We start from the raw sequence: 13,063 nt of genomic DNA, 5'->3' as shown, positions 1-13,063 counted from the left end.
AGGTTTTTGAAGCTTCACATAAATTAAAATTTAAATAACAATTGTTATATCCATAGTTTCGTAGAGCAATATAGGTCAAATACAACAAAGAAAAGAGAGGTAGGAACTTAAAAAAAAATGAAAATTTTCAGGAAAAAAAAAGTTTTCAGCAATAAGGGCTTAAATTTAAACTGAAAACATCAATGTAAACCTTAAGAAAAATTAAAAAATACATTTTTCACCATGTCCCCAAAGGGACCAAAACAGCCTCTGATATCATCCTGCCTAAAAACAGTACTCCTGCATGAACCCAGATTTTGGTGTCTAATACTAATACTAACCTCACTCAAAGGAACTGATTCTGCCAAGGCAGTAGCTGATTCCATGTTTTGGAGCATGGACTAAACCAAAATTAGTTGAAACACATTATTACCAAGAAGCATAGATTCTTTCCAAAATGTTAACACTAGTGCTAAAAAGGATAAAGGAGCAACCTTAATAGACCCTCTGAGGGCCATGTTATGAGAATTTAAGAATCAGTCATCACACACAATAGATGAAATTAACTGAGTTCAAAAAAGGCATAAACCCATAAGTTCATAATGATACTTGTGCACTAAGAAAAGGAATGCAAGAGATTTTAATAATGGTTACAGAAAATGTGTTCCATTGATCTACCCAAATTTTGTGAGTCCTACACTCAAGTTCTTCTCAACAACTAATGATATAATTAGATTTCTTCCTTTCTTATGTAAAATTAATTGTACGAGAAAATTGTAATTGATATCTATTTTACTAAAAGAAGTGAAAATCTCCAAGTACCTCTTGCAAAAGAGAAATTTTACATATGGAATATGTGATTGTCACTTAATGTTTTAACTTTGCTATCCAGGACTCTGTGTGTGAAGGGTACATCGTACCTGAAATGTGGCAAGGGGGTTATGTATGACTGCATCTCACCATGGCGGAGATTTCAGTCCCATGGGAGATTATAAAAGGCAAAGCAATCTAAAATTTACATAAATACACTTTACAAAGACCTTGTTTGAAAAAAAGTATTTTATTTAGAAAGTTAGTTTCTACATATTTAGAAAGATATGTTAAATTGTTACGCATCTTATTCTTTTCCTCCCTCCAAATCAAAATTAAGTGTAAGTTTATTGCTCTTTTTATTTATTTTTCTAAAGGAGGGCTAAATAGAAAAAAGGTTCTCTTCCTCTACTCTATTAAGTATCATTTGCTATAATCTAGTCCAAGCCATCAGGACTGTACTGCATCTACTCTAGTATTTTATTGCTAACGAAGGCACAAAGGGTCAAGCAAGGGCAGGGAATGTCTTACCTGACATCAATCTTGAGGTTTTAAGAAATCTAGTTTTCCTTAACTCACTGTATGTAACTGTCATTCATAAATGTCACAAATCCTTCTTGAACCCACATAAAAAATGTGTGAGTATACCATTACTTGAAGTTAATTAAGTCCCATAATTATCTTCTTTTTATTTATCCTAAGCTAATGCTAAACTTATCAAAGTTTGCTTTTCTCTCTATAATTTTAGAATTTCTTGAATAGGCCTATGCTCAACTTAACCAGGGTCTCTTTCGGATTGAGAGCCACTCATCCTTCTGGTCTACACTCCGTTACCAGAGCTGCCATCTTTCCTCTCAGTCTAGTGGATCTTCTCGAATTAGTCCCTAATTCTGTTATCTCCTTTCTAAGATGTGTTTGCCAAAACTGTGCACAGGATTCATGATCGGGAAACACCATGGACTCACACGAGTCTGTGAATCTGTGGTTTGTTTTGTCTTCAACAACTCTCAATGATGCTCAATGTTACACTGAGCTTTTGTGATTGTCAGAATACTAAGTGTCTATACCCGTAACTACCAGGTTTCTTTCCTGACTTACAGTTTTAAATGACAGAATGATTTTAGATTCCTTCTGAACATTTCCCTTACCTATTTTTAAACCAGTCTACAACTTTTTGTTGTCATTGTTCAGGAAGACAAACTTTTTAGACCTTTTTGTTGTCTAGATCAATCATTTGTGGCCCTTTCCTCTCTGAAAATTTTTCATAGAGTCATTTCTCCAGTTCATATATAAAGATGCTAAATTATTCCAGTCTTAGAATTGATCTCAAAGACCTGATAACTATATATTTTTGTCTATAAAATCACCCTTTATCCCTATGCTTTGTTTCCTCCCTCCAGATCCCTTCTCCCAAGTCCACGGTAGTTTAGCAGATCATTCATTGAATCAAGAGATCTTTACTGTCATCCACTCTGTGCTAGGCATAAAAATAGGGTGTTAGGAGTACAATGAAAACACAGGGTTTCTGCCCCCAAGAATTTCAGGCTATATCATATTCACTAATGCCCCCTTTTTTACTGCCTATTTTACTCCTAAACAACACTAGTCAGGCACAATTTCTTTATTCACAAATTATTTGTTTTTCTTCTAAAAGAATATTATTTATATTTTTGGTGTTAGAATTCAAGGGATTAAACCCACACAAGGACGAGCCTCCATCACTTATACATTCTCAAATCCTTTTAGACCTGCACTAAAAGTCAGGAGCCACTAGCCCCAAGTGGCTACTTAAATTTAAATTAAATACAATTAAATAGATTACAATAATAAAATAAAATTTAAAATTCAGTCATCAGTTACACCAGCCACATTTTATGTGGCTAGTGGCTACCAAATTGAGGCGTGCAGATTTGAGCCATTTCCATCATCACAGAAAGTTCTACTGGACAGCACTGGTCTAGAGAGCTCTATATAAGGGGTCATATGGTGACCACATATTAATAAAATATAGGTGACACATTTTGGCAAACAACTATTATTTTCTTCAATACTCACATGATGCTATATTAATACTTAGATGATAATCTAAGTCAAAACATCACTTAGTAGAATATATGACTGGAACTACATAATGAAAATACCTAAATAGAAATAATGAAATGATCGATTCAACATAGGAAACTTCTGAAGGAAACTTACCCTCCTTCACTTTCTGCTTCCTCCGAACTATTACTTGTTGCTGAACTTTGAACTATAGGGAGCCTTCTTTTTCTAGGTCTGTGCTGAGGACTTATCTTATGAACAGTTATCTTCCCTCCAAGTTCATCTTGTATATATTCCTCCAGCTTTGGAATAGTTTCTTTAAGAAATCTGATTTCCTCTTTGAGTTCTTCCATATTCGTCAGTAATTCATTTAACTTCTCCAGTATCTGAAGTTGCCTTTTTTGAAAGATCACTGCTGCTCCTTGGTCATTATACATTTCATCTTGCAAAGTTATTGAATCAAATGTTTTACCCACAGAAAGAAATTTAGGTAAATTCATTGCTATCCTTGGTTTACGGACCTTGTGGTACCACAAAAGTAGCAAGCTGATTCCAGCAGTTCCTACCATGATGCCAAGTACCAGTTCTTTGTTTGTGCGATGAGGCATTTCTTGTTTTTTGTTTCTAAAATTAAAAACACAAATGGAAATGAATGTTGTTTTTGTATTTGCCCAAGATAAAAACATAGGTGCTTTTTCGATCAACAAAAGCCAAGTCTGTATCATCTAAAAATAACGGATAAACCATAAGCTAAAATATAGTGTGAATGATTACCTCTATAACATATGTAGCCCAGTGGAAATGTTTATTTTAAGGATATATGACACCTAGTGTAAATAATCACCTTTTATTCAGAATTTGCATTCTGTGTGACCCAATCTGTAATTTACCCTTTACTGCATATTTTTAAGGGGTTTGATAAATAGAAGTAAAATCATCATTTTAAATTTCTGAGACAACTATTTAAGAATTTAAGTTATTCTTAACTTTCTCTGACCTTTTATTTGTATAAAATTAATGTGCTGATTTCTGGTTCTTACCTAATCTTTAAAGGAGGCCAAGAAGTTCTTCCTTAGCAAGTAGCTCACATTAGTACTTAAATTTAGAGTGATTAACAACATTTTTTAAAACTCAGGCATTAGCATACAATATACATGAGGTTTGGCAAGTTTGTAACAGCCCCATCTTTGTTTTATCCAACATTGAAAGCAGACACAATAACATATGTGGAGACTTCATCTCCTTTCTTCTTCTGGCCCAGAATCCCTCTGCTTCTTAATATTTCTACTTATACCTGAGGTCTTAATATTCTTACATTCTTTCAAATTTTCATTTTTTTAATAATAAAAAAGTCATTTCTTTGACTGCTTTCTCTTTCTGACCATTGGCCTTTTTGCATACAAGTCCCAAGCTATGATCCACCTCATTCCATATAAACCTAGCTACTTAGACTAAATGCACCATAGTCTTTCTTAGTGAATCTCTTCTTCACTAGTTTTATTGACCATCCCTATTCTTAAAGTCAGAAGATCATTAAATGAAAACAGTTTAATATAAAGTTCCCTTCCCTCTGACATTGTAAAATGGCAACAGGTATATTGCCATTAGTATTAGTACTATGATTGCCAATAAGTATTAGGACTATGATAAACTTTTACAATTGGGGGAAAATATATTGAGACTATTTTATATTCTTTGAAGCTCCCAAAATTGTTTCCCTTAAATTTCCCCTATTTTATAAACATTTAACACCTGTGTTAAACTTTGCTGGCAACTTGGGAGAAATGTTACAAGAAGTGCTAAACTGTCCATTACAAAAAACTAAATTTGTAATTTTTTTCATTTTGTTTTTCTTGACACTTTCTCAGGGAACAGATTATTAGAGCACCGCCACCTATGATCCCTGAGAAAAAAGAAAGGAATGAGGTAAGTTCTATGATGTTGCCAGGTTTCCAAATGGAGGCAATTTCTGGACTCTGGCACAGGGAGGAGGAAACCAAACAGCCTGGTAGTTTAACTGAGTTGAAAAGACAGAGATCAGAGTTCAGAGAAACTGAAGCACCTAGAATTTGTGTACTGAAGATGAAGGAAGAGCTCTTGAAATATTGCATTAAACACCAGTTTGCACATGCATGGGGTGAAACTCTATCAGAACAGGCAAAGAACAATTTCCAAGGAAAGAACAATTACCAGGAAGCTTTAAGCTGAACTATTTCTAAAGATTACACAGAACTGGGAAGCATTAAGTTCCCACCAGCCAGAGTGGAGAATGCTTATGGAATATATGAGGCTTTTAGCATAGATCCCAGAAGGGTAAATGCCTTGAATCAGGGGATAAAGTAACCCAATAATTAAGGCTGTTCAGGCTTGCCTTAAAATAGATTAAAAACAAGCTTCCAAAGGATTAAACTGATTCATATGTAATTTAACTGCCATGAAGAAGAAAGTTTAATACTCTTTAAAGGAATAGAACTCAACAACATAAAATCAAAATGTCAAATATCCATTAAAAAACTTGGCCGGGCATGGTGGCTCACGCCTGTAATCCTAGCACTTTGGGAGGCCGAGGCGGGCAGATTGCTCTAGGTCAGGAGTTCGAAACCAGCCTGAGTGAGACCCCGTCTCTACCAAAAATAGAAATAAATTAATTGACCAACTAAAAATATATATACAAAAAATTAGCCGGGCATGGTGGCACATGCCTGTAGTCCCAGCTACTCGGGAGGCTGAGGCAGTAGGATCGCTGAGCCCCAGAGATTGAGGTTGCTGTGAGCCAGGCTGACGCCACGGCACTCACTCTAGCCTGGGCAACAAAGTGAGACTCTGTCTCAAAAAAAAAAAAAAAAAAAAAAAAAACTACTATACATGTAAAGAACCAGGAAAATGACAGAGATGATATAAATGGCAGACAAGGGTATTAAAAAATCATTACAAATGTATTCACTATATGATATAAACATATAAATATGTTAAAGGAAACACAAACATGATGAAGAGAAAAAAGAAGGCATGAAGCAGAACCAAATAGAACTTCTACAGATTAAAAATAAAATATCTGAAAAAAATTTGGCTAAATGGAATTAATAGCAGAAAAATCACTGTGGAACAATAACAAAAATCAGTGAAGCTGAAGATGTAGAAATAAAAACCATCCTAAAAGAAATACACAGAGAAAAACAAAACAAAACAAACAGAGCCTATGGGGCAATATCATACAATCTAAAATTTACATAAAGTGAAAGGGGAAAAAAGGTGATCAAAAAAATTCCCAAATTGGACAAAACTATAAAACACAGATATAAGGTCAATGTAATCCAGGCAGAATAAGAAAAACAAACCAAGGCACAACTGGTGAAACCAGACAGATGAAAACTAGTGATAAAGAGAATATCTTAAAAGAAGGCAGAAAAAAATAAAGACACATTGTGCACAGAGAAAAAAAGATAATATTACAGCAGATGTAGCCTCAGAAACTATTGGGGCAAGAAAACAATGGAGTTACATTGTTAAAATGCTCAAAGAAACTGTCAACCTAAAATTCTATACTCAATGAAATATGCTTCACAAATGAAGGTAAGATAAAGACATTTAGAAAAAGAAAAGCTGAGAGAATCCATGACCAACAGGCATAAGACATGCTAATAGAAGTTTTTCAGGCACAAGGAAAATAATAACAGAGAAAAACTTGAACCTACACAAAGGGTTATGAACACCAGTAGTGGCAAATATGTGGGTCATTTTACTTATTTTAAAATTTCTTTATATTTGATTATTAAAGCAAAGATGATAATAATATAACATAGGGTTTATAACATATGTAGAAGTAAAAAGTGGGACAACAGCCCAAAAGATGGGAAGGGACAAATGGAAGCATACTGTTGTAAGTGTCTCAGATTATAATGAAGTGTTATAATATTAAGTTAAAGATACACAGTTGTAAACCCTAGTATAACCACTAAAAATCAAAGAAAAGGAAAGGTATAGACAATAAGCCAATAGTGGAGATACAAATGGAATACCAAAGATACTCAGTCGAAAATAAGGCGGGAAAGGGGGAAAAAAGAGAACAAATGAGAAAATAAAACAAATAGGGAGGAGAGAGATGATGTCATAACTATACGGGGAAAAGATCAGGAAATTAACAGTATTTTTGTCTGTCAACAGAAAAGATTTTTTTTTTTTTTTTTTTTTTTTGAGACAGAGTCTCGCTTTGTTGCCTAGGCTAGAGTGAGTGCCGTGGCGTCAGCCTAGCTCACAGCAACCTCAAACTCCTGGGCTCAAGCAATCCTCCTGCCTCAGCCTCCCAAGTAGCTGGGACTACAGGCATGAGCCACCATGCCCGGCTAATTTTTTCTATATATATTAGTTGGCCAATTAGTTTCTTTCTATTTATAGTAGAGACGGGGTCTCGCTCTTGCTCAGGCTGGTTTCGAACTCCCGACCTCGAGCAATCCGCCCGCCTCGGCCTCCCAGAGAGCTAGGATTACAGGCGTGAGCCACCGCGCCCGGCCTAACAGAAAAGATTTAACTTAAAAAATGATGAAGTAAAAGAAATATTAGAAAACAGTACGTCAATAAACTTAGGAAGGCAAAGTGGATGGTTTCTAGTGCGTAAGTACAGGGGTTGGCCAGTGATGGGAACACAAACCATTCATTCACTATAACGGAAGAAAAGACAGATATGTGAGCAGAGATTCAGGTAGGTGGGCAGATGTGGTGGTGGATGGTTATGAAAGTTCTCTGATTGCTTCACTGTTCTAAGTGAAACAGGAAGTAATTTAAACAGGTGGGACTGAGAACCAGGGCAGAAATACTGGTAAGGTGAAATTATGATTTAGGTTGTATACCCAAAATTTGCTTTCTTATAGCTTATATCCTATGAATCCACACATTCTAGCAAAGCATTATTGTATTTTACACTCTAAATGGCCAACTAAATGTGATGTTTCAAACACCCCATGGAAGAGGATCTGAAAGAATAAGCAGCAGGACTCCATTTCAGAGAAGACAAATGTTTCTCTTCTGATTCCTATTTTACTAGACAATATACACAGAACACAACAATTATCCTATTTGGATGCCCTACACTTCATTACAGGCCTAAGTGTTAATGAGAAGGACTGATTTTAAAATAATCTTCCAGAAATTACCTCAGGCATCACTGAATATTGTTTAAGAATCTCTTCTCCTAAACCAAGGATTCCAGAGAAAGCCTTGGTGCTTTATCTAGCCTGCCTGACCTCAGGGTATTTTGCCTGAGATTACTTTTTTTTAAAGAGTACTTTCACCTCATTGCTATAACTGGGAACTATAGGTCTAACCATCTTCCCACTTCCATTCTACCCACGAGATACGCCACCAGCAGATTCTGATCAATTTATAACTTCAGCTGAGGATTATGTAATTATTATTAGTTGCTTAATTTAATTTCTGTAAGCAAATTATATTCCAAAACTAAATTATCTTGAAAACTTACTGTAAAAAGGCAATAGATATTTTAAAAAGTTACTATATGCCCATGACTTACATTTGCATTACAGCTAATTATCACACATCAAGGTTGAGCCTCTTGGTTTTTGTCAATAAAAAGATTAATGCAGGATGTCCACATACTGACCTAGAGGTCTTTTAGAGGGAATCTTCCTATTCTAATTGTTTTCTTTGGCCCATTCCTGCTAGGTCTTCCTTGAACTCTGCATTAAGAAACATAGCCTAGTTTGAATTTTTTTTTCACTTAATAAGTAAATGAATGGAAGCAAAAATCTACCTAGGAAGGAGATCTTATTCTTAAGACCTGATTTAAACAAGAGAGAAAGAGTGATACTTTGCTTGACCTTTCTTTAGGAATTGCACCAACTCCAAATTACCTTTGAGGCAGATCCTGTCTAGGCACACTTACTTAGTGTGCCTAGATAAGCACACTGAGGCACAAAGTTATCAAATCATTTACCCAGAGGTCAACCATCTAGGGAGTGAGAACCGCCACCCTTGACACCCTGTGCCTAATTCCTGGATGCATCCCTGCATGTGGAAGATTCAGAAAGCATTAACAAGGACATGAAGGAGAATGCTGACTGAGCAGAGATGTTCAGAGCTGAAATATGATTTCAGAACCAAGAAAATCAACTGGGAACAAAACCTACAATCAATGGAGCTGGCATTTGTTTTAAATAACCACAATTAGAGACTAACAGCTCATGCTATGTTTGAGTTTTATATCAGTATAAAATGAATGTGCTTCTATGCCAATAATTTGAAAAATGATATTGATTATAGTGATATGCAAAAGTAATAAATCACAATACTTGCTTGCCTGCAGTATAATTTTAAAGGTCATATGAAAACGTATATAGTTTTTATATTTTAAAGTATATTAGTACATATTTGCACTGTTGAATAAAAATATAGTAATTAAAAATTTTACTGACCATATTTTAGAACTCTAATACTTTAATAATCAGATACAAAGTATTATTCCTATTACAAGTTTCAATTTGTAAGGTGCTATTAATAACAATGGAAACAATAGACATTACTGTGATATAAATTATGCCATCTAAAATTAATGTCTATTACATAATCAAAAATTATTTACAGAAATGAGAATCAAAAATTCCACTGAAAATAAATTATCAAAATGTTGACTAAAGAAAACTAGAGGATGAAAATGAGATGTTTTCTTAAGTGTCTGAAGAAAACATTATTCCATTTTCGTGTTCTGGTTTTACCTAAAATTAATTTTTAGATATGGAAATTATGCTTTAAATTAATTATAATAATGCTTTCTGTTTATATCAACTCTATGTATTAATTCACGAGCAGATCCTAGAGCCAAAATATAAATTGCAAAACTGATAAACTCAGGGAATGTATGAAAAAATTTGCAAGAAAGGTAAAGGAACATTATGAGTTACAGACAGGCCTAAGGTTTAAGTTTCCCAAGAGAATTGCTCTGAGACCTTGAATAAGTGATCAGGTTTCCTACAGCGACCTGGAAAACCTGATACTTTCGAAGTGAATTCTAATACTCATTTCATCAGGTCTTCATGAGTGTTTTGTATTTTATAGTTTACTTTAAATTTAGGGCTCTCGGATATTTGACTTATTTGCAAATGTTGGTAGCACTGATAATCTGGCCTTCATTTTTGTGTAAAATAGACACAGAATCGAGTTTGAGGGAAAACAAAACAAAGCAAAACGTTCGCGTGAGGCTGAAAGGTTAAGATCCTGGGAACTGAGGTGAGAGCCCAGCAAGTGTCTCCGCTCAAACTCTTCGGGGTTTGCAGGGACAGCAGCAAACTGCCCGCTCCCCATGCAACCCAGAAGGGCGGCCTGGGCGGAAATACCGGCGACCTCTGGGAGCTGGAGCTTCCGAAGCGCCGGCTCAACTAGGGCTGCGCCCGCGCAAGCCACTTCGGGTCGTCGGGTCTCCATCCCAGTGCACACAATCACACAGTGAAGGCCGGCGAATTGCGCGCAGGGATGCAGCAACCCGGAAGTGTCGTTATCGCCGCCGCCGGAAGTACTTCCGCCGCGCTCCGCACGCCCCCGTCCGCGTCCGGCCTTGGGTGGCCGAGCTACCCCTCTCAGCCTCCGCACTCACCTGTGGTAGTTGTGCCAGCCTTTCTGCGCTTGGAGACCCGGGCCTGGGACCTGTGGGCGGGAAGCGGCGGGCAGACAGTAGCCCCAGAGCCTGCGGGTCCGGAGGTCCGGCGCGCGACCGCCTCGTCCTGTCCCCGACAGCGGAGGCGCCGGGGGAGGAGCTCGCCGGCCGCTCGGCCCGCGGCTCCCGCCTCCTCCCGCTGGGGGTTCAGTTCACCCGGGACGGGCGCCCAGCACACCTTCTGCGAAAGAAGAAGATTGCGCGCCGCCGGGCGCCGGGCCCGCACCGGACATTGTGGCTCGGATGCCGCCTCCCCTAAAGCCTGTCACCCCTCACCGCGCCTGCCCCTTTGTGTTCTCTTCTCTGTCACTGCAGATCCCAGAAACCACCCCCACCCCGTTCGTACCCGCTTTCAAGCCCATCCCTTGGCCCCTAGATAACCCTTCTTTCGTGCCCCTTTCTAGCCCCAGCCTTGAACCTTGCTCTGTATGACGGAGTCAAACGCAGACGTCTTGCGCTAATTATTAATCATGTCCAGAGCCCCGTTTTCCTCATGTTCCCCTTTAATGAGCCAAATCCCATCCTTTTTGTGCCCCCCCGCCCCCCCCCCACCGTTCTGAGTTTCCTTTGGATAAAAATCCACTTTTTTCCTCAGAGGCCTAACATTTGAGGTTTTACTCCTCTTTCTGTGGTTAGTATAATGAAAATAATTCTGTAAAATAGACTCAAAAAATTGCTCACACACTCCTGTCTTGTCCTCACCTTGAACGTTACTAGTTTAAATTAGGTTTGTATAGAACTTAGTTGTATTTACTTTATTTCCTGCCAGTGTACTGAACGGAATTAAAAATGGGCACACTCTTGTTTATTTAAAAACAAAAGAATACTTTATGAAGAATCAGAAGGCTTATTTTGCAATTCATATACTACTATTTACTGATGGGGATTTGGGGTTTCTATAGGCTCTTCATAAAATTTCTTTTTGAACTTTAAGCAAGCTGCGTTGAATAAGTAACCCTAGCCACTACCATTTTATTAAAACTAAGTTATATTTGGGAAGAGAGCAGATTAACAACCTTTCAGACTCAAAACTAAAAATTTAACCTCTTTATAACCACTTTCGCTTCTGTTTTATTATGGTTTGCAAAGATATTAAAATATAATGCAAATATTTGCTTTATTTAACCAGAATACAATATAATGCAAACCTATCATGCAGAGTGATAATAGGTTTCTCTTTTAACAAGATTTGGATACAAAAGAAAGTTTACTGTTTCTTCAGTAACACTTAAAAGAGCTTTTTAATGTTTAAAAGAAAATTAAAGCTTTTCCAGCAGCCCAGTAAGTTGTTTACTGCTGCATCCCAGGACATAGCACAAAAGACGCTTTTAATAAAAAATGTGAGTGTGGGCTGAGAAGAAGCCTTTACCAGCTCTCTTGCTGTAAGAGGAAGATGGCAGCTGGTACTGACTTGGTCTTCCAGTTCAGGAAGCAGAGTAAAATAGCTGCACTTATCCTGTATTCCTGGGTAACACCTACTCCTGTCTGCTCTCTAATGCTTTTGCTTCTATTCCTTGATCAGTAAAAATTATCTGAGAGACTGTGATAGCCATTGATCTTGGCAAAGTTAAAACTAAATAACAAAGACAGACACCATTCTTGTCAGGCACTGTTGTAAGGGCAACATAAAAAAGAAATGATCCCCCTCCCTCTACTAGGAGTATTTGATCTAGAAAAAAAACAGCTGGAGGAAAACCAAAACAACAAGACCAGGAATCCCAAAGTTGCTATTATTCATCGCAACCAGAAAAGCATTGTAATCATTTGGAAATAGTGGCATAGAGGCCCTTCCCAATTTGTCTCCACCTACTTTTTCCAGCTTTTCTGCACTAGTTCCACCAGGCATTATCCTATACTTTAGCTATTGCCAAGCTACTGATCAGCTCTCCATGAACCGTGTCCTTCTTATCCTGTTCCTCATACATGGAATGCCCTGCTGCTTGCCGCGTGTCTAAAACCAGTTCATCCGCATTAATCTGTTTCCCATGAGAAGCTACCGTACACTTTCTTCTACCACACAAAGCAATCATCCAATACCCCATTAAAACTTTTGTGGAAGTACAAGGAGTTTAAATGAATACAAAACCCCTCCGTGTTGTCTTTCAGCACACCTCTCTCATGTACACTATAATTCCTGCTTGCCAGTGACTGTGTGTCAATAAGGCTGTGAACATCTTCAAGGCAAGGTTGGTACATTTATCTTTGTATCCCCAGCACCTGGTACAGTGTATTTCCTCTATATTAAATAAATGTTTGAAAAAATTTCTTTGAAAGTAATATATAACACTTGAGGGAAATGCATTAGGAAATGTACCTTTCACACAGTGGTACTATGAGACAAGTGTGTCAATGGTTTATTTTTTGCTTTATTTCTGTTTTGGGGTTTTATCTGAGTGGTTTTATTTCCAGGAAGCAATTGAATGATAAAATTAGTTTTAGCTCTATAACAGTTACTGATTTTATATAGCTAACTATTCTGTCCTCTAGTTGCTTGTTGTTTATTTCCAAATCTTTTTATCACCTATCAAATTACCCAGTGAATAGACCATTAAGGAAAAATGAACTGTT

General features: G+C 37.2%; 1 protein-coding gene across 2 annotated transcripts in view; it reads right to left on the bottom strand.

The window, feature by feature from the left end:
* Positions 1–10,817, bottom strand: part of RMDN2 (regulator of microtubule dynamics 2) — a 64,891-nt gene extending 54,074 nt beyond the window's left edge. The window contains exons 1-2 of one of the 2 annotated variants that reach the window (XM_012788455.3): positions 10,436–10,817; positions 2,989–3,456 (exon numbers count right to left, since the gene is read on the bottom strand). In XM_012788455.3, the coding sequence (XP_012643909.2) occupies positions 2,989–3,440 (452 nt within the window). In that variant the 5' untranslated portion in view covers positions 3,441–3,456; positions 10,436–10,817. The remainder of the gene's footprint in view (positions 1–2,988; positions 3,457–10,435) is intronic. The other variant, XM_012788457.3, reaches the window with a different exon arrangement.
* Positions 10,818–13,063: the final 2,246 nt, after the last annotated feature.

This window comes from Microcebus murinus, chromosome 3 (assembly GCF_040939455.1).
Source record: "Microcebus murinus isolate Inina chromosome 3, M.murinus_Inina_mat1.0, whole genome shotgun sequence".
In the NCBI taxonomy this organism is placed as follows: Eukaryota; Metazoa; Chordata; class Mammalia; order Primates; family Cheirogaleidae; genus Microcebus; species Microcebus murinus.
This window is presented reverse-complemented; position numbering and strand designations above follow the sequence as displayed.